This window comes from Rhincodon typus, chromosome 2, assembly GCF_021869965.1.
Source record: "Rhincodon typus isolate 14 chromosome 2, sRhiTyp1.1, whole genome shotgun sequence".
NCBI lineage: Eukaryota > Metazoa > Chordata > Chondrichthyes > Orectolobiformes > Rhincodontidae > Rhincodon > Rhincodon typus.
This window is the reverse complement of record NC_063333.1, coordinates 17853263-17875496: the sequence shown is the minus strand read 5'-3', so window position 1 is coordinate 17875496 and position 22234 is coordinate 17853263. Positions and strand designations below refer to the sequence as shown.

General features: G+C 40.7%; 1 protein-coding gene across 1 annotated transcript in view; it reads right to left on the bottom strand.

The window, feature by feature from the left end:
• Positions 1-223: 223 nt before the first annotated feature.
• Positions 224-22234, bottom strand: part of rbm33a (RNA binding motif protein 33a) — a 139969-nt gene continuing 117958 nt past the window's right edge. The window contains exons 14-15 of the mRNA XM_048605997.1: positions 6406-6494; positions 224-2828 (exon numbers count right to left, since the gene is read on the bottom strand). Coding sequence (XP_048461954.1) covers positions 2777-2828; positions 6406-6494 — 141 coding nt within the window. The 3' untranslated portion in view covers positions 224-2776. The remainder of the gene's footprint in view (positions 2829-6405; positions 6495-22234) is intronic.

Here is a 22234-nt window from a genome sequence, read left to right as displayed (position 1 = left end):
TGTGTGTGTGTGTGTGTGTGTGTGTGTGTGTGTGTGTGTGTGTGTGTATATTAGCTGCACATGTTGTTACTGGGAATATGCAGGAGTTGTAACCCATTTAGGTTTCTCAATTGAAGATAACAGAAGTGTCAACATCAAAGAGAACTAAAACGTCTGACTCATGAATTTTATGTGCACAACATCACACAAACTCAAGTAAATGAAAAAACAAAATAATGGCCAATAACCCTTAGTATTTTTAATGCATTTCAATCCATCTAAATGTGATCATGATACAATCAAACTGTTCCTTGTCTAGCAAGAATTGGCACAGAAAGCTCTCTTATACCCAGGCAAAATTCTGCTTCTTCAGATGAGAGTCTGTGGCGAGCCTGATAAAATTAAAATGAAAATCTGCATGATACTTTCAATCCTTGTGCCCACTCAGGATTTAGCATCCAATACGAAAAAAAAACAACTTGCACAGAAACTCAATTTACTCCTAGTCCTGCAACTTCTACCTTTCATTGTCAGAAATTTCCTACTCTGTATTCTCCTTTGTGGGTCTATATTATCAGTAATAATCCTCCTTTGCTTACAGTACAAGAAACTGCATTTTGCAGCCATAAATAAGCATTAACAGAATATGCAGTTAATATATTGATCTATTTTATGAAAGTAATTACAAATCCTCAATAAGCTGCAACATCTGAAAAAGCATCAATAAATCTGAAGCACATTATGCCTCGATAATTGTTAGATTGTTTTATTAAATGGGGTTGCACGGGCAAACTGTTTCAAAGGATGTATTACAATCTTACAAACACCCACATATTTTTCCACCACATAAGTCATATATCAATCTCTTTGAGTATCAAATCCTCCATGACAGTTTCCGCAGCTGTACTTGAGCTAAATACTAAAGGCCGATTAGGTCGAACAAAAGCTGACTTAATTGCACAATATCCTTCAGGACGATTGAGATGCAGGAAATATAACTAGTAAGATAACAACTCAAATTATTAGTTCTCAGTCTTTGAATTGGAAGAGGAGTACTCCTTTTTGTACAAAATTACACAATAAAATGTGTTCTGAAATACAGACATAGACTTTGCTATGTAGCACACACTTATTAAAAAAAAAACCTAAAACCATCTTCTATTCTGCTGCCCCCACCCCACATAAGCCCTAGTCAAAAAAATACCTTGCAAAACAACTGCATTTCTGAAGGTCTTTCAGTTTTCATGTCATCGGCAAGAAGCAGAGGCCCATCTGTTTTGGCAGTCTGGTGTTTGAATAATCCCACCAGCAAGTCCAAGACGTAAAACTGAGCAAGTCAGCAGTCACTGCCTCTGGCAGTGAAACATTTGTTTATATGGATGGCTGGAATTCAGCAAATTTTATAGTTAAAAAAGTCACCAACCAACAGACAGGTGAATGAAAACGTGATTCTGGAGTTTAATGTATCACCATGCCTGCTAGAACTTAGCTCAGTTTATTCTACTTAAAATGCCAATTCAAAAGTTTCACATTAAGAAATACACATTACTATCGTAGTAATGAATGCCTTGTGTTACAACCGTGAACAAAACATTCACAATACCTGCAGAAAGCCCAGAAGTAGTTCTTTGTTCAAACAGTCTCATGTTTTATAGTGTGGAACAAACCAACTACATATTAACATGTAGCAAAGTAACAGGACTCTCATTCCGTTACTGCTCTGGCAGTATTCACATGATGTCTAAATATGACTCAATCTGTAGCTCCAAACTAATTCACTGTTGCCTACAATACAGTGACATAAATAGCTATATTCCAGATGATCATTAGGTATTTGGGATATTTAACATAACGGTTCATACTTCAAGATCATTTGGCCTGGCACAGGTTGAGATTCTTCATATTTCATTCTTTAAATATTTTGATGTTCCATTGGTTATTGAACAAAAAGGATCTGAATGTGTTTTTGTAGTCTCAATATGCAAGTAATTTTTCTTTCAAATGATGCCTTTCAATAAAATTAATAATACGCATCTTACTGAAGAACAGAAGGTATTACTTTCATTTTTTTTCTCAGAAGCTTTGCTGAAAAACAAAAATAAAGCTGCAACCTACAATTAACAGGCAAGTGCCTCATCAAACAAACTGTCTTCAAGTTGCTTTCTAGTCTTGTAGTTAAGTATCTTTCAAGAGATTTAAAACAATGGACTAATTTGCAATTGAAACAGTCACTAGCATGCATTTCCCAATGCAAATCTGAGTTCCTTTCAGTTAATTCTTACTTTAGAAGGGCAAAATAATGGACTATTTTGAAGCTAGCCAAGCTATAAGTACAAAATAATTTTAAGGGGCGCACGTTAAGCACCTAACTATAAACCTGCAAGGAAAGAATTCTGCAGCAACCATTATCCAATGTTATTCACCATTAAAAGTTCTCTATTACGCTTGACAAGCAGCCATTCTACTTCTACAGTGCCTACTTCAGTCACTGTTCACAGTTAAGTCATTTTTTGTGGTATTTCGATTCCACAGAGGTGTTTTTGCAAAAGACTTTGTTCCATTTGGTGACAAACAATAAACATGTGGAAACAAGAGCACAAACACAGTCTTCTTCAGAGGCATCACTTCCTTCATCCCACACTGGACCTGGGCCAACTCCTTTGGTTTCACCAATTTAATAGCATACACACTGGCTAGAAATTGATCACTGTATGCTAGTTCAGCCATTTCGTTTCTTCGTTTGACTTGATCTGAACTTCTGCATTAGAACGAGGCTTTGTTTTCATTCCAAGAATAATCATTCATCCATGATCAAGGCCACATTGATATGAGACAGATCTATCATGTGCCTGCGAAATGTACAAGGGAAAAGTAATGTGAGACATTCCAAAGATTTCCAGGGTTAGAAAAAGAAGCATGTAAAACTTTTAGTTAAGTTGTACCTTTAACATAAAGTATTGCACGGTAAGTCACAAACAGACAGGTTAGATACTGAACAGAAATATCGATGTTTTTAAGACAAGACCAAACACCGTCAAACAGAGAGGTTTCACATTAACTACTGAAGATCAAGATAAAAGGTGATACAAGGAATTAGGTGCAAGGGAATGACGACTGAAAGCTCTGCGCTAATGATGGAATGGAGATAGGGAAAGTCTAGCAGTACTAACTAAAACTATACAACAGATTTTATTCAGTTGCAGGATGTGGTATCAGGACTTTATTACCAAGGAAGCATTTTTGAGATGTAAATGGGAAGCAGTGAAACATGACATGGGGCTAACAATCCCAAACTGCAATCTAATATTTTGGGTACATGGGTTCAAATCCCACCAAGTTGGATGGTGAAATTGGAATTAAATAAAAAAATCTGGACGAAAAAGCTAGCCCAGTGGCAAGCATGTAATCACTGCTGATCTTATAAAAACCCTGATTCACTGGTGTCCTTTCAGAAATGTGCCATCCTTACCTGGTCTGGCCTACATGTGACTCCAGATCCACAGCAATGTGGTTGACTCTGACACCCAGAGGGCAATTAGAAATGAGCAATAAATGACGTAGCCACTGACACCCACAACCCATTAATTAAAAATATTTTAAGATGATAAGAAACAGGAGCAGAAGGTAACCATTCAGCACCCCCAAAATCTGCTACGCCAATCAATTACGTCATGGCTAATCTGATTGTAGACTTAACCCTCAACTCATTTATACAGCAAAAATCTAACTCTGAATTCAATTCCCCGAACCCACTGCTTTCTGGGGAGACAAGATTAACAACCCTCAAAGAAGAAATTCCTCATCTCAGTCTTAAATGCGAGATCCTTTATTTTTAAACAGTCCCCTCGTTTGAGGTTAGAAAGATCGTTTCAGCAATCAGTTGTGAACACCAACTTTCAGCAAAGCGGCACGACCAATTCTCCCTTGTTTCAATAAACTCCCGATGTAGAAGGACATCAATTTAACTGGGACAAAGTTGCAGTACTAGGACAAGCAAGACAAAGACAAGCACAAGAGCTCCTGGAGGCTTGGTTTTCAACCACCGATGCAATTAACGAACATGTTGAAGTAGACTCCATCTACATACTACGGTACAAAACCAGAAACAAGACTGCCCATCACGACAGATCGGACCATATAAATTCAGAGTGGCTCAGAACAACAGCGCTTCAACGGAGGCTACACAGCACTGACGATGTCACCTAGAAGGGAGATGAAACGTTTGCATGAAATCCAGTCAGCTCGGCAAACCAACCAACAACTCCAATGATGCTGCCAAACCAGCTGAGTTTGCCCAGCAATATTTGATTTTGTTTCTGATTTTCAGTATCTGTAGTTCTTTTTCTTTCCCCTAATTAATTTAACTTCTTTCTGCTCAAATTTTCCTCATAAAACAATCCTTTCACCTCAGAAATTGAATTGCTGAACTGCTCTCCGTGCAGGAACATACCTCCTTACATAAAGGAACCAAAACTGTATGTAGTATTCTTGGTGTGGTCTCATCGATACCCTCTATAGTTGCAGTAAAACCTTCCTACTGTCATACTCTATCCCACTTGTAATAAAGGTCAATATTCCATTTGTATGTTAATTTTTATGATTTATGTACAAGGACACACAAATATCGCTGTCTGAGTATTCTGTAGTCCCTCTCCATTTAAATAATAACTTGCTTTTCTATTCTTCCTGCCTAAATGGACCACCTCATATTTTCTCACATTATACTCCATCTGTCAAATGTCTATCCACACACTTAACCTATTGATATCTCCTTTGCAGCTTCCTCACAATTTGCTTTCGGCCTATCTTTGTATTATCAGCAAATATGCCTACATTAAAAATGGTCCTTTCATTGAAGACATTCATACAGATTGTAAAAGAGCAGAGACCCCAGCACTCGTCACTGTATCTCTCCACTATTCAGTCTGCCAAACAGAAAATTAGCCATTTATGCCAACTATTTTCTATGAATTAACCAATTCTCTATCATGCTAAAATATCATCCAAACACCATGAGCTATGTCCAGAAACCTCTCAAGTGGCACATCATAAATCTAAATACACATCAACTGGTACCCCTTTACCAAACCCACTTGTTACATCTTCGAAAGATTCTGATAAGTTTCTTAAACATGATTTTCCATTCACAAAATCATGTTAACCCTGCCTGATTGCATTCTGAATTTTAAATGACTTGCTACTGCCTCCTTAATAACAGGTATGTTTTAAGATGTGAAGGAGGTAGGAAAAATGTAAAGATAGAATGTAGCAAAATGATGGAAATTTTTCAAATAAATGAGCAATTAAGTTCCAATAAGGAGTCAGAGGATGAATGAGTGCAATGTTGCATGGAATGAATGATGAAACTTGGTAAGCTCCAGTTTCCAATGCTAGCTATAAACATGTTGGAAAAATCAGGTTTGAAGGGGATAAAAGTTTCCAACTAGTGCTCATTTTAACTCGTGGGAAAAGCCCAATGCCAGGTTTCTTGCCCAGATGTCATTCAAGAAGCCTGCAGAAGTTTAACAGGTGCAATTCATTCATACCACACTGGCTGGCGAGGAAGGATACAAAGAGACTACTCGACGACAAAAAGAAATGGCAAGCTGTGGAGGTATGTTCAGCCGTGTTTAGCAAGTTTGAGGGAAATCAGAATATCCTGTAACCAGCATTTGGAGCCTCCACTTGTTCCTGGGCAATTTGCACAATCAGAGCAACAGGGGCAGTTTCAGACAATTGTCATTAAAAATGGCTCAGAGTGCTTTGTAAGTGGTAGGTCTTGGTTACTACCTATTAATCAGGTGTTCGTAAAATTTAGGCTAAAGGCATAAAAATGCAATGTGGTACGGGACTGGCTCAGGTAGAGGAATTTGAAATCCTCACTTCTGTGTTGATTTTAATGTCAGGCATCAAAATAGTATAGTGCTTGCTATTGAGAGTTTCTTATGGAATAACACCCAGAAACAGAACAAAAGAATTGAAGAATAAAAGCAGAAAACGTTGGAGAAACTCAGCTTGTCAGGCAACATCTAAGGGGGAGGGAGGTGGAGAGAGAGCAAGAGAAAGAGAGAGCAAGAGAAAGAGAGAGCAAGAGAAGAGAGAGCGCGAGCGACAGTTAATATATCAATCCAATAAGGAAATATTGAACTCAAAATGTCAACTTTGTCTCACGCTTCACAGATGTTACTTGATCTGTTTAATTTCTCCAGCACCTTTACTTTATTTCAGATCTCCAGTATCTGCAGTACTTTACTCTTTTGATGTAAATTGAGGAAGTGAGGGTGGAGAAAAATTACATCCAAACACACATTTTATATAAATAGAAAATCTGTTTCACTTGAGTTACCCTTCTGATTGCTGAACTTGATTGAATTTTACCATACGCATCTTCTGAAATTTTCCCTAAGTTTAAAAAAAGACATTTACCGATGGAATTTCTGTTGAAACGCTGAAGCATGTGCAGGCTCCTTGAATTTTGCAACAGCCTTTCGTTGTTCTCGCATCATCTTGAAGTCCTGTAATAACATTTCAAAAAGTCATCAGGAAGATGTTTTGCAGGGTGATTTTGTAAAATGTGTGGTGGAAGTAGATTGAACAGTAATTTTAAAAAGAAAATTGTACGAATGCTTGCAGAATTGCTAACTGAACAGCTGAACCAAAGAACACAGGCATGATCTTCTGTGTTGTATCCATATTTGATTCTATAATACATCAATTCATATTCACTTCTAAGATAAAGGACAGCACGACAATACAGTCAGAGAATTGTAGAGTTGTACAGCATGATCCAACTCGTCCACGCTAACAAGACAGCCTAAATTAATTTAGTCAAATTTGCCAGCATTTGGCCATAACCCGCTAAACCCTTCCTTGTCATGTACCTATCCAGATGCTTTTTAAATGCTGTAATTGTACCAGCCTCCACTTCCTCTGACAGCTCATTCCACACATGTGCCACCCTCTGCGTGAAAAAGTTACTCCTCACATCCCTTTTAAATCTTTCCCCTCCCAACTTAAACTTATAACCTCTAGTTTTGGACTCCCCTACCCTTGGAAAAAGACCTTGGCTATTCACCCTACCCATGCCCCTCATGATTTAATAAACCTCTATAAGGTCACTCATCAGCCTCTGATGCTCCAGGGAAAATAACCCCAATCAATTCAGCCTCTCCCTATAGGTCAAATCCTTCAACCCCAACAATATCCTTGTAACTCTTTTCTAATCACTTTCAAGTTTAATAACATCTTTCCTATAGCAGGGAGACTAGAACTTAAGGCAGTATTCTAATAGTGGCCTAACCAATGTCCTGTACAGCCACAACAGGACATCTCAAACTCCAATACTCAATGTATTGACCAATAAAGACAAGCAAATGAAAAGCCTTCTTCACTAACCTGTCTACCTGCAACTCCACTTTCAAGGAACTATGAAGCTGTACTCCAAGGTCTCTTTGTTCAGCAACACTCCCCAGGACCTTCCATTAAGCATATAAGTCCTGCCCTGATTTGCCTTTCCAAAACGTAGCACCTCACATTTATCTGAATTAAACTCCATCTGCCACTCCTCGGCCCACTGGCCCATCTGATCAAGATTCTGCTGTACTCTGAGGTAACCTTCTTTGCTGTCCACTACACCCCCAATTTTGGTGTCATTTACAAACTTAGTAACCATACCTTCTATGTTCACATCCAAATTATTTATATAATGATGAAAAGCAGTAGACCCAGCACCGATCCTTGTGGCATGCCACCGGTCACAGGCCTCCAGTCTGAAAAGCAACCCTCCACCACCACCCTGTCTTCTACCTTCAAGCCAGTTCTGTATCCAAATGGCTAGTTTTCCCTGTATTCCATGTGATCTAACCTTGCTAGCCAGTCAAGGGTTATGGGGAGAAGGTAGAAGAATGGGGTTGGGACGCATATCACCCATAATCAAATGGCGGAGCAGACTCAATAGGCCAAAATGCCCAATTCTGCTGCTATATCTGATGGTCTTATGGACATTACCATCTCTCAAAATGCCTTGCAGCGTTATACAGATGAGGAAGTAGCCCTGTAGTTCTTTGACGGACTTCAGGCCTCAATAAGACTGAAGGTAACCAAGTTAAACATCGCCAAGAAAATTCCTTGCTGATTGCTATCAACACGAAACCCTTTCCTCCATATTGAACACTAAAAAGCAGCAGAACTGAGGATGATAAGGACATAGAATATGCTTTGGGTGGAGAACTTTAGTCATTCACCAAGAGTGGCTTGGTTGCACCACCACTGACTGAGCTAGATGAAGCCTAAAGGACGGAGTTGCTAACCTGTGGCAGGGAAGTTTGACCTCAGCTTCAAATGACATATCACAAATGCATTTTGCAATGGTAGCATTGGTATAAATGATCACTGCACAGACCTAAAGGAGTTTCAAAATCCATCATCACATTGACAATACTCTTCATTGTAACAATACCACCATGCCAAGGCACAGAATTATTAACAGTGCAGGAGGTGCCAGTTGGTCCATCTTTTCTGCACTAGCTCCATGAATGAGCACTATGATGACTAGTGCCATACTTATCCCAATTCCCTGCAACCCTGCACATTATTACTATTCAAATAATCATCTCCTGCTCTTTCAAATGTCTGGAGTGAACCTTCCTCCACCCCACTTGTAGACTCGCATCTCAGTTGGAGCAGCACTTGCAAAGGAACAGAATGAATCTGGGGGTGAATGGTGGCAGCAGAGCTTCGAGATAAAGGCGAGTCAGAGCAGCAGTGGGAGAAGAGTGGAATGAACCTTTACTGATTCCAAATGCAGAGCTCCTGAGGTGACATCATAGTTCAAAAAGTTACATGGGAAAGAGGATTGGCTGCTTGAGAACTAACTTTAAAAACTGAGTGAACAGGATCAGAAGGGAGACACAGGGTAAAGACATTATTTCTGTGGTTTCGTAGTTTAGGAATAGAGAGAGAGAGAGAGAGAGACAGACAGACAGAGAGAGAGAGGGAAATCTGATTTGATGAGTAGTGGGTAAGGTAATTTGTTCCTAGTTTATTATTTGCAGTTGGACAAAGTTCACAATGGCAGGAGAATTTGGTCCTACGGCATACTCCTCCTGCAATGAGTGGGAATCAGGGTTAATTCCAACGTCCACGGTGACCATGTATGCAGGAAATGTGTTCAGCTACATCAGTTTGCAGTTGACACAAAAATTGGTGTTGTTGTTGGTAATGGGGAGGATGGCCTCAGACTGCAGTCTGCTATTGACCAGCTGGTAAACTGGACACAGCAATAGCAGATGGAATTTATTCCTAATATGTGCAAGGTGATGTATTTTGGGAGATATAATAAGGGAAGGATATACACAATGAATGACCGGCCGCTCAGGGATACTGAAGAACAAAAGGGACGTTGGTGTACAGGTCCTCAGATTCCTGAAGGTGTTAGTGCAAGTAGACAGGATAGTGAAGGTGACATACACCTTCCTCAGCCACGGCATAAAATAAAGGAAGTTTTGTTACAACTTTATGAAGGTAGTTTGGCCACAGACTGATATACTGTGTGTTGCTCTGGTCACCACACTATCGGAAGAACACAACTGCACTAGAGAGAGTGCAGAAAAGATTCACCAAGATGTTTCCTGGGATGAAAAATCTCAGCTATGAGGAGACTGGATAGGCTGGACTTGTTTTCCTAGAAGCAGAGGAGGCTGAGAGGGGATCTGATGGAGGTATGCAAAATTATGAGAGGCATAGGTAGAGTACATCGTGAGAATCTTTTCCTTGTGGCAGACGTGTCTAAAAGCAGAGGACATAAGTTTAAGGTGAAGAGTAAGTGATTTAAAGGAATCATAGAATTCCTACAGTGTAGAAACAGGCCATTCAGCCCATCAGGTCTGCACCAACCCTCTGAAGAACATCCCACCTACACCCACCCCTCTACCCTATCCCCATAACCCTGCATTTCCCATGGCCAATCCACCTAACTTGCGCACCTCTGGACACTATGGGCAATTTAGCATGGTCATTCCACCTAACCTGCACATCTTTGGACTGTAGGAGGAAATGCACGCAGACATGGGGCAAACATGCAAACTCCACACAGTCAGTCACCCAAGGCTGGAATCGAACCCAAGTCATTGGTGCTGAGAGGCAGCAGTGCTAACCACTGAGCCACTGTGCCGCAAAGTGATCTGAGAAATTCTTTTCCCCCCACTCAGAGGGTGGTAAGCATATGGAATATGCTGCCTGAGTGAGTCATGGAGGCAGGTACTCTTGCAACATTTAAGAAGTATCCAGATGAGCACTTAAAATTCCAGGACAGAATAGGTATGGACTAAATGCAGGTAATTGGGATCAGTGTAGTTTGGTATTTATTTGTCGGCATAAGGCTGATGGGGTTGTTTCTAAGTTGTATGACTCAATGACAATGCATTTACGACCCCGAGAGCAACACATTTGCTTCTATTGCAAATTATTTTTTAAAGGTTTATTCATGAATGTGGGCTTCGTCTAATTGTCCAGAGGGTAGTTAATAGCCAACCATATTGCTGAGGGTCTAGAGACACATTTAGGCCAGACCAGTTAAGGATGGCAAATTTCTTTTCCTAAAGGATATTTGTGAACCAGATAGGTTTTTCCAATCATCATGGTCATCATTGGATTCTTAATGCCAGATATTTTATAGAATTCCAATTCAACCAACTGTCATGGCAGGATTTGAACTTGGGTCTGCAGAATATTACCAGTATCACTAGCGATAATACCTGTAGTTCATTGCCTAACCTAAAACTTTCAAATTTGTGCCCCCTCATTTTTAATGCTTCTATGTGTAGGAATAGTTTCTCTCTACATTGAATCTGCCTCTCACGGCTTTCAAAACTCGTATCGGATCTCACTGTTGCTTTCTCCTACCTGAGAAAAACAGCCCAAACTATCTTCATAACTGACATTTCTCATCCAGGAACCATTCCTGTAAACCTCTTCTGCACTGTCTCCAAGTGCATTCATATCTTGTACCAACATGAGAAAGCACAAAAATAGGCAGAAAGGCAAGTTGCCATAGGGTTACCAACAGTTTATAGAGAGAGATTTACGGGTGAAATAAGTGGGTGAAAAGTTGCTAAATGGAGTATAATGCAGGAAAGTATGAAATTGTTCACTTTGGAAAAGGGAGCAGAAAAACAATATTATTTTAAATGGAGAAAACTGCTGAAAGTTGAACACAAAGCTCGCACACAGGTGCAGTGGATAATCAGGAAAGCTAATGGAATGTTGGTTCTTATTTCAAGGCGGTTCAAGAGTAGAGAAATCTTACTGCAACTGTGCAAGGTGCTGGTGAGACCACATCTGGAGTATCTTGAGCAGTTTTGGTCCCGTAATTGAAGGGAAGATTATTTCATTGGAGGCAATTCAGAGAAGGTTCATAAGGATGATCCATGGAATGGAGGGACTGACATGAGCAAACGATAAACAGGTTGGAACTCATTGGAGTTTAGAAGAAGGAGGTAATCTCATTGAAGCCCTGAAGAATCCTACATGTTTCACAGGGTAAATACTGAGAGGATGACTCCCCTCATGGGAGAGTCTAGAACTAGAGAACACTCTCTCACAACAAAGGGGTGCCAATTTAAAGACTGAGATGAGGAGGAATTTTTTTTCTTTCAGAGGGTTGAGCATCTTTGGAATGCCTTACCGCAGACAGCTGAGGGGGGCAGAGCCTTGGTGCACATTAAAGGCTGAGATAGATTCTTGATCAGTATGGGAATTGAGGGTAATGGGGAAGGGACAGAAAAGTGGGCATGAGGAATGTCAGATCGGCCACGATCCTGTTGAATGGTGAAGCAGTCTGGAAGGGTCGGATGGCGTACTCCTGTTTCTACTTCTTATGGTTTGTAATTCTATCCCAAATTCTTGTTTCTAGAACTGAAAACAACCAATGCTGGAGAATTCAGCAGGTCAGGAACCATCCATGGAGACAGACCAAGCTAATGTTTCAAGTCTAGATGACTCTTCATCAGAGCTGAAGTGAAATGTGGAGGGGATAGCATTTATGCTATAATTCAGAGCTGGGGAGGGGGGTGGAATTGTGAGCTGGGTGGAGGGTGCTGGTGGAGAAAAGACGTTGATAGTTCAGATTAAGTGATCGAAATGTGAGAACGGCAGAACAATGGTGTATCTACTGCCAGACTTGAAAGGACAAACAGTTCCACTGGGGTGGGGGGAGGGGAGAGAAGACATGATAACAGAATGTGACAAGCTAAAAGGGAAGAAATGGTTCACAATTTGAAGGTGTTGAACTCGAAATTAATTCCAGAAGGCTGTAAAGATGAGATGTTGTTCCATCAGTTTTTGCTGTGATTGCCACCCAGGTTGATAGCGTTGTTAAGAAGGCGTACAGTATGTTAGGTTTTATTGGTAGAGGGATTGAGTTTCGGAACCATGAGGTCATGTTGCAGCTGTACAAAACTCTGGTGCGGCCGCACTTGGAGTATTGCGTACAGTTCTGGTCGCCGCATTATAGGAAGGATGTGGAAGCATTGGAAAGGGTGCAGAGGAGATTTACCAGGATGTTGCCTGGTATGGAGGGAAGGTCTTATGAGGAAAGGCTGAGGGTCTTGAGGCTGTTTTCGTTAGAGAGAAGAAGGTTAAGAGGTGACTTGATAGAGACATACAAGATGATCAGAGGATTAGATAGAGTGGACAGTGGGAGCCTTTTTCCTCGGATGGTGATGGCTAGCACCAGGGGACATAGCTTTAAATTGAGGGGTGATAGATATAGGACAGATGTCAGAGGTAGGTTCTTTACTCAGAGAGTAGTAAGGACGTGGAATGCCCTGCCTGCAAAAATAGTAGACTCGCCCACTTTAAGGGCATTTAAATGGTCATTGGATAAACATATGGATGATAATGGAATAGTTTAGGTTAGATGGGCTTCAGATTGGTTTCACAGGTCGGCGCAACATCGAGGGCCGAAGGGCCTGTACTGCGCTGTAATATTCTATGTTCTATGTTCTATGATTCACTGGAACACTGCAGCATTCCGAGGACAGACGTGTTTAAAAAATGATCGGCCATGGGAAGGTCGGAATCATGCTTGCGCACAGACCAGAGATGTTCCACAAAGCTTGCCCATTTGAAAAACACTTTTTTCTTTAATCATGAGACATGGCATCACTGGCTGAGCCAGAATTTATTGCTCATCCCCAACTCCCTAGAGAAGGTGGTGGGGAGATGACTTCTTACAGGTCAGAGGCTAAGAATTCCATAGTGAGTAACTTAACTCCTGTCTTCCAATGCCTGTCCACTAACTACAAGGCACAAGTCAGGGATGTACTTCACTTGCCTGGATGGGTGCAGCTCCAAAAACACACAAGCAGCTTGACAGTATCCAAGGCAAAGCAATTGTTTAATTGGCACTTTATCCAGCACCTTCAACTCTATCTTTCCTCTCCACAGGAGGCGGCCATCAAGTCTGCTCTGACATTTAATGAGATTATGGTTGATCTCATCGTTCTCAATGTCATAGTTGTGCCAATGTAGTACTCTAGCATTACATACCATCTACAAGATGTACTGTGGTAACTTATCGAGGCTTACCTTCCACAATTTCTACCACCCAGTGGGACAAGAACAGCAACTGTAGATCATCACCTGCAAGCCCTTCTCTAAACTATCCTGACTTTTAACAACCTCATCACTTCACTGACACTGAGTCAATATTCTGCAACTCCCTTCCTAACTACATGGTGTTGGTCGCGACATGCCAAGGACTCCAGCAGTTCAAGGCACCCTCTCTCGGGCAACCAGAGATGGGTAATAAATGCTGACTTAGCCAGTGATAATCTTGTCCCATTGACAAAGGAAAGTGTTCACTTCATCAGTCAGCTATGCCCTTTCCTTCCACACGTACTACTCTTCCTTTCACAACATTCTGCTATTTATGCGAGTATAGAAGACTTTGCCATTCCCTCAATGTCAACTGCTAATGTCTTTCTGTAATTGATCTTTGCTTCTCCATTTCCCTTCTGAACTTTTTGTGTCTAGCCTGGTCCTCAATTTTACTTTCACCCTGATGCCTGTTAAGCACATTTTCATCTTTACCTTAATTTCTATTTCCTCTTTCATTATCATTGTCCCGGCATACGTTCCGATCATTGATGCCATCCCGTAATGCCCCATTATAACTGTGCTACAAGGTCTGCACGTCTCTGTAATTTCCTTGCAAATTCGTTACTCTGCACACTCCCTGCTAGTTACATCTCTTTGGTTCCCTTAGCTCAGGCCAAATTGCTCTGTCCTTGAACTCGCCTCAGACATTTTCTTCCAACAGCATTGTAATGCTCTCCTCAACCAGTATCGCAGTCCTCTGCCTTTTCTTTTCTATTTTTTCTGAATACATTACATCCAGGAATATTTAACACCCAGTTATGTTCTTCCTTGAGCAAGGTCTCAGCTACAGCCACAGCACATGTGGCCATCTGTGCCTGTAACTAGCCAGTTTTATTGGCTATACTCCTTGCACACACACACTTGCAGCGTAACTCTGATTTAGAATGCTTAAAGATATTTAAGTGCTGTCTCTCACATTATTTTGTGCACTGATATTCTTTCCTAGTTCCTAGGAATGATCAAAAAACATTGGCCTCTCATCTCAAGAACATTAAATAAGCTACACTAGTCAATCCTTTTCAACCAGCAACATTAGTCATTAAAATACAAACTAGCTGCTTGAAATGAATTATGGTTTCCAGCTTGCACCGTGGAAGTGTTGAGAACTGTAAATACTGGGTAGTTATTTATAAAGTATTGAGGATAAAAGCAATTAAGTTATGAATGCTGTGCAACATAGTACTTCATTAAGTGAGAAAAATACAGCATGAACTGTACAAATTCATCCTCAGTGAGGGAGAATGAGATATAAACACTGATGTGCTCATTTACAGATATTTTCTCATCAACCTATTCAGAACATAATGCGTATGATTGTCTACCTAGAAAATTTGGTGTCACTGGTCATGGTTGAGCGTCCTTGTGTGGCTGATGAGCCCAATCCTAGAACTGCATCTTCAACCACACAATTCGCAAGAATTTCCATGAGGTGAAGTTATTCCTTGGCCTTGAGATCGGTGGCATTTCTTAGATTCCTTTTCAACACTTCATCTTGCTGATTGGTATTTTTAAAGTCCCTTCATACTGGAGGTTCTGACAATAATGGTATAATTGGATTTTATTAATTTTAGTCGTTCAGTATCAGGACCCCTTTAAATGCAAGTTTTGTGCTGAACTAATACATAATTTATTGGTTACGAAAGAGATACATGATTAGGAACTCTCTGGCAAAGTTACTAACCAGCCCATTCACAGCTGTTACACACCTCTCGAACAAAAGGCACATGAATCTGGACCTTTTAGCTTAGAGGAAGGGAAACTTTCACTACACAAGATCTCTTCAGTGTTCTCTGGCAGATATCTTCTCATCAACCTGCTTGGAGATGTTAACACACAGGTAAGCCTTGAACCCAGGTTTTCTGGTCCAGAGGCAGGGACACTACCAAGATCCTCCAGGTGCTTCTTGGCTTTTGATGGCCAGGGTTAGCCTCAGCTGAGGCTCACAGTTAAGTTGCGTGAGGTAATTGATGTGTTTTTCTAAAATTAATGCTTGTAAAATGAGTGAGTAGGGTTTGGGTGCGAGTGGGAGAATTCAGCTTAGGTGTAGTTACAGACTTCTACACTAAGACAGGAAGGAAGTCCAGAAAACTCTGACGGTATTTAAAGGGTTCATTACGTGAGGCATCATGTCTCCGTGTTTCTGCAGCCTGTTTACACACTAATTTAAAACTGGATCTGATTATGCATCCACTGGAATACTCCACAGCTGAGAGAACAAGCAGATCGTATTCTCCAAAGTAAGATAAACTAAAAGCACAACTAGGCAATTCAAGACACAGGCAGTGTAGAAAGAGAAGCAGATCCTATCTCTAATGCCTAAACAATATTCTGCAACTCAACAGGGGGTTGCATATCATAGGACAATGCAGCAAGGAAGAATCCCAAACAGCCAGAAATTGGTAAAATAATAGCAATATGGTAAGAGTTGAGGATTTCTTGCATCAATTGTATGGATAGCATTTTTGTAGGTATGACAGGAATTACAAATGGTATGGTTCCTCCCTGATGCCCGACTTGAGTGAAGCAGGTATTAACAGCCTGTAGAAAGGGGTGTTTTACAGTGAAAAGTTACGATCCATATTGGAACTTACAGCAAATGAATACACATTTCCAGTCCTGAAGATAATTTATGTACCACCTAAAAAGGGTAATAACATCCAGATTATTTTCTGTGCCACATCCTGGACATGTGAAGGAGAAGAGCAAAGTCACTGAAATCAATGTTGTACTTATGCAGGAGGAATTTGTTCACATTTCTGGAAAGAGGGAAGGTTATTCTAAAAGGATAGCATTTGCTTATCCAAAGCTACATCAATATCCTTAAACATATGCTATATAGAACAATCTGAGGATTCATGGTACACCATTTAGGATGGAGATGAGGAGACATTTCTTCACCCAAAGAGTGGAATTCATTACTGCAGGAAGTAGTTGATGCCAAAACATTACATGTATTCAAGAGGTGACTAGATATAGCACTTCAGGCGAATAGGATCAAAGGTTATGGGGCGAAAGCAGGATTAGGCTATTGAATTGAACTATTGTGATGAATGGTGGCGCAGACTCGAAAGGCCGAGTGGCCTCCTCCTGATTCTATGTTTCAATGGAAAAGTAAACCAATATGTCAAGAAGGTGGGATAGGATAATGGATAGTTTTAGCAAAGGGAAACATTGCCTGATAACACCTGATGCAAATAAGCCACACTGTGATGGGTAGTTAAACAAGAATGGTCCCAGTGTGCCAGCTTCTTTCTATTATCATACAGAAGCAGCCAACAGGGACTCTAGTGGTGCAGCATCCCTGCTGCTGGGCTACTAGTTCCCTGGTTTAATCCTACCTGCTCCACAGGTGTGTAACGATGTCTGAACAAGATGATGAGAAAATATCTACAGAAGCAGCCAATCATCATGCACTGTCCTTGAAAATAACTAATGAAAGATTCAGTCAAGATAGTCAACTTTCTCTTCCTTGTCATGGAAAATAAGGATAATATTGGTGCTTGTGCAAAGTTATGTTGATGATCTTAGTCCCTGTGGCTCAGTAACTCACTGTATACACTCATCAAGCCATCAGGGGAGCTTGTTATATGGGTTTCCAGCAAAAGATGATTCATATTACTCACTTAAGGCTAACAATCCTTGGTCATCTTTTTCATTCAATTACATTATTTGCATATTTTATGCTGTTTTATGAACAAGGGGTGCTACCCAAGCAGACTTTCATGTAGTGCTCAGTAATTAGTAGAGGCATTAGGTCTGGCACTGAGCATTCAATAAATTACCAGAGTCGAAACATCGACAGCTTTCTTCTCCTGATATTAGCATTTCAGAATTTTATTTCAATTGAATGCAACTACTTCTGAGCTAGTAGCAGAATGACCTGGAGACCCTTCTGACAGAGACATCTTGACAGTAAACCTAAAAGCATATCACAGAACACCTTCTTGCAGGTTATGAAATGCGCATTATACTATTTGAAACATGGCAAGCAAATCACGGAATACACGTGATAGCTTCAGCTGACAGCTGAACTTAAAAGTTGAAGTTCTTTTCAAAAATTGCATGAGCAACATTTAATTTCACCATACAACTTTTTGTTTTATGGCAAGAATCTTAAGGATATTCTGTGACTGCTACTTCTTCTCTGCACCACTGTATTCTGTTCTATTACCCTGATATAGCTATGTAAGGTATGATTTGCCTGGTTAGCACGCAAAACAATACTTTTAGCTGTATTTCAGTATATGTGGCAATAATAAATCAAATCAAATTTTCTCTCCCCTCTCCAAAATTCATCCAAATGTTTTCATATATGAAACCGGACAAAGAACACAAGTATAATTTGTAAACAAACAGTACATGGAATTTACAATGCTGAAAATGGTCATTAATTAAACCAACAGACACATCTTTATTACCAAACATGCACTATCTGTTCCCAGAAAAACCAAAGCCTTAGAAATTAGATTTATCTGAATTGGTTGCTTTGTCAGGAAAGAGATATTTTTGGAGTACAAAGGATATTAATTACCTCACTTTCTGGACTCACCAAAATATACTTAAGATGGCATGAATTTAGAGCAGAAGATGCCTCATTAAATTCTACAATGAGGAGGGAAGGAACATGGTGCACATAGGCAAAATGGGATGATGCTGTTGCAAGATTTCAAGCCTTCCATAAGCAGGGCAGGCTAGAAGGAACAGAGACTTTAATGCACAGAAACAATGGTTGAACAAGCCGTTGAACCAGCCAGTTCTTAGTAGGGGAGCAGTGAGAGTCACAGTGAAAAATTCATTGCTCAGAGAGATGGAACATAAATTCATCACTGCAACATAAGAGGTAAATTCATAAACAGAAGCAAATAAAGCCATGGAGAAATTTGGAATTTAGAGTAACTGTGAATTCCACATGCCTGAGTACATGACAGCAGTGGAGCTTGAACTGGAAGGATGAAATTTAATGTGGCCTTTTTTTGAAATTAATTTTGTGGGTCATGGCCATCGCTGGCTGGGCCAGCATTTATTGCCCATGCCTAGTTGCCCTTGAGAAAGTGGTGAACTGACTTCTTGAACCGCTGCAGTCCACCTGCTATGAGTTGACTCACAATGCCCTTAGAGAGGAAATTCCATGATTTTGACCCAGCAACAATGAAGGAACGGCGATATATATTTCCAAATTGGCTTGGAGGGGAACCTTAAGGTGGTGGTGTTCCCAAATATTTGCTTCACTTGCGCTTCTAGATGAAAGTGGTTGTGGGTTTGGAAGGTGCTATCTGAGGATCTTTGGTGAATTTTTGCAATGCATCTTGTAGACAGTACACACTGAGGCTACTGAGCGTTGGTGGTGGAAGGAGGAGATACTTGTGGATGTAGTGCCAATCAAGCAGGCTGCTTCGTCCTGAATGTTGTCAAGCTTCTCGAGTGTTGTTGGGGCTGCACTCATCCAGGCAAGTGGGGAGTGTTCTATCACACTCCTGACTTGTGCCTTGTAGACGGTGGACAGGCTTTCAAGAGTCAAGAAGCGAGTTACCCACCTCAGTATTCCTAGCTTCTGACCTGCTCTTCTGGCCACTGTATTTACGTGGTGAGTCCAGTTGAGTTTCTGGTCAATGGTAACCCTCCAGCACATTGATAGTGTGGGATTCAGTGATGGCATAACACCGTTGAATACCAAGGGGCGATGGTTAGATTGTCTCTTATTAGTGATGGTCACAGCCTGGCATTTGTGAGGCACAAATGTTACTTGCCTCATGTCAGCCCAAGTCTGGATATTGTCCAGATCTTGTTGCATTTGAACATGGACTGTTTCAGTATTTGAGGAGTCACGAATGGTGCTGAACACTGTGCAATCATTGGCAAACATCCCCACTTCTGACCTTATGATGTAGGGAAGGTCATTGATGTAGGGAAGGTCATTGATGAAGGAGCTCATGATTGGGCCAAGGACACTACCCGGAGGAACTCCTGCAGAGATGCCCTGGAGTTGAGGTGACTGACCTCCAATAATCATGACCATCTTCCTATGTGTCAGGTGTGACTCCAACCACTGGAGAGTTTGCCCCAATACCCATTGACTCCAGTTTTGCTAGGGGTCTTTGATGCCGCAGCTGGTCGAATACAGTTTTGATGTCAAGGACTGTCGCTCTCACCTCACCTCTGGAATTCAGCTCTTTTGTCCACGTTTAAACCAAGGCTGTAATGAGATCAGGAGCTGAGTGATCCTGGCAGAAGCCAAACTGGGCATCATTGAGCAGGATATTGCTGAGCAGGTGCTGCTTGATAGCACTGTTGTTGACACCTTCCATCACTTTACTGATGATCGAGAGTAGACAGACGGGGCGGTAATTGGCCAGGTTGGATTTGTCCTGCTTTTTATGTTTAGGACATACTTGGGCAATTTTCCACATTGTCAGGTACTTACCAGTGTTGTAACTGTATCGGAACAGCTTGGCTCGGGGACCGGCAAGTTCTGAAGCACAAGTCTTCAGTACTATTGACAGAATTTTGACAGAGCCTGTAGTCTTTGCAGTATCCAGTGTCTCCAACAGTTTCTTGATTTCACGTAGAGTAAATCAAATTGGCTGAAGACTGGTATCTGTAATGCTGGGGACCACTGGAGGAGACCAAAATGGATCATTCACTTGGCATTTCTGGCTGAAGATTGCTGCGAATGCTTCAGCCGGATCTTTTGCACTGATGAGCTGCACTCTTCCATCAGCCTTCCTCCTCCAGTGAGTTGTTTAATTGTCCACCACCATTCACGACTGGATGTGGCAGACTGCAGAGCTTGGATCTGATCCAATGATTTTGGGATTGCTTAGCTCTGTCTATCACTTGCTTCTTAAGCTGTTTGGCATGCAAGTAGTCCTGTTTGGTGTCTTCACCACATTGACACCTCATCTTCAGCCAGGTTGAAACACAGAGCCTGCTGATTTAAGCTGAGGTTTAAAATTGGAAGATCAGAAAGAAGAGCAGTGGAAAAGTTATGTTTTACGGTGATTGAAGAATCAAGTGGAAGAGGAGAGACTGGATTTTTGTAAATTGACATTTAGCTGGTAGAACGAAGATAGAACAGACTTAATTGCCCTGCTTTTCAGGATAAGGAATTTTGCTTTTTCAGATCATAAAACCAAGCAAAATTCTATTTCCAAAGTCTCTGGTTTCCAAAGTAGCAACATCATCTACCAAGTTTATCAAGGACCTACAATGGGCATTTTCTCATCTTTATATTGCTCCTTAGTATTACCATTTACATGTGGAGTATCAATTTTCATATATACATCTTAATACCTTTAGTTGTACCATCATAATCTCTGCATTGTCAACCCGTTGGACATCAACTGGGAAATTGAGAAAGGTTTTTCTATTTCACCACTTGTGATAAACTCTGCCCCCTTGAATTATGAATTTCACTGCTTTCCCTGGAGACTACACACATCTTAGATGATTCCAAAACAGTGCCATTCTATTCCATGCACAACTGATCTTCACTATTACACCAATACATTCAACTTTCACTTGCTGAATTCCAACCTATACACAATTTCACGGCCCAAAATCACTCCCACACATATTCTCATGTCATTTTGGCTTTCTGTTCCCTAACCAAGTAAACTTAAAAACTTCAGATCTCTCCAAAACTTCACCTCATCTCTGCAAACTTCTTCTGGCTCACAATCTTCAGGTCATCTGTAACTCCCTGGACCTCTCTCAGCTCACGTGAGAAGACAAAATTCAAAGCAAGAGTGGTTGTTACAAAACAGAATTAATAACTTGGGCATACAGAAAACTAACAGTATAAGTCCACTGCTAAGACGTGAGAAAACATGTAGGAAATATATCAAGACTACAGCTCCCACATAGTAAGAGCAAACATTGCTTTCATGCATTACAGGTAGTTGACTCTCGGCACTTTAACAAATTAAACAGACTGTCCAGCTTTTCTGTGAATGAATATCAACTATAATGCCTGTCCACTTTCGAAAGAAAACATTATTGTTCATAAACTCTTAAACATGCTTCACACATATCTTGAAATCGTGCTATGGCACAGACAGCTGATAGATTAAAACCGTGTTTCCTTTCATCAAACAGGATAATTAAGAATGAGCTAGACTTCTTGAGGCAGCAGCTAAAGACCATACAAAAAGTGAATTATGTAAATGGCTGTTCATACAGCGGGTGTTAAAGAGAAAGCCATGCACAACTGTTGATGTAAAATCTGCAGGTTATCCAAAAGTTTAGAAATGCAATACCATTTGACAGCAGTTATTAAATTTTGGCTTAGTGACAAAAGCTTCCCCTTCAAGTTTGTGCAATTAAAAAACATAATTGATCATTGTGTGTGTGTGCAGCCAGGGGAATCTTTTTTTGAGAAGTAACTGGAGACATAAACCTAGAAGCATTCTTTGTTACAAACATAAATTAAAAGGTAAATTATTCACTATAAGATTCAGCAATCAACTTCCTTTGATGAAGTTACACATAATAAGACCTACCTACTGGAAATTGGCGTTCCTGGCAGAAACCCAAGTAATGCTGTTCTTGCACATATTAACACATAATTAGGGTCACATTCAAAACAGGGGGATAGAAA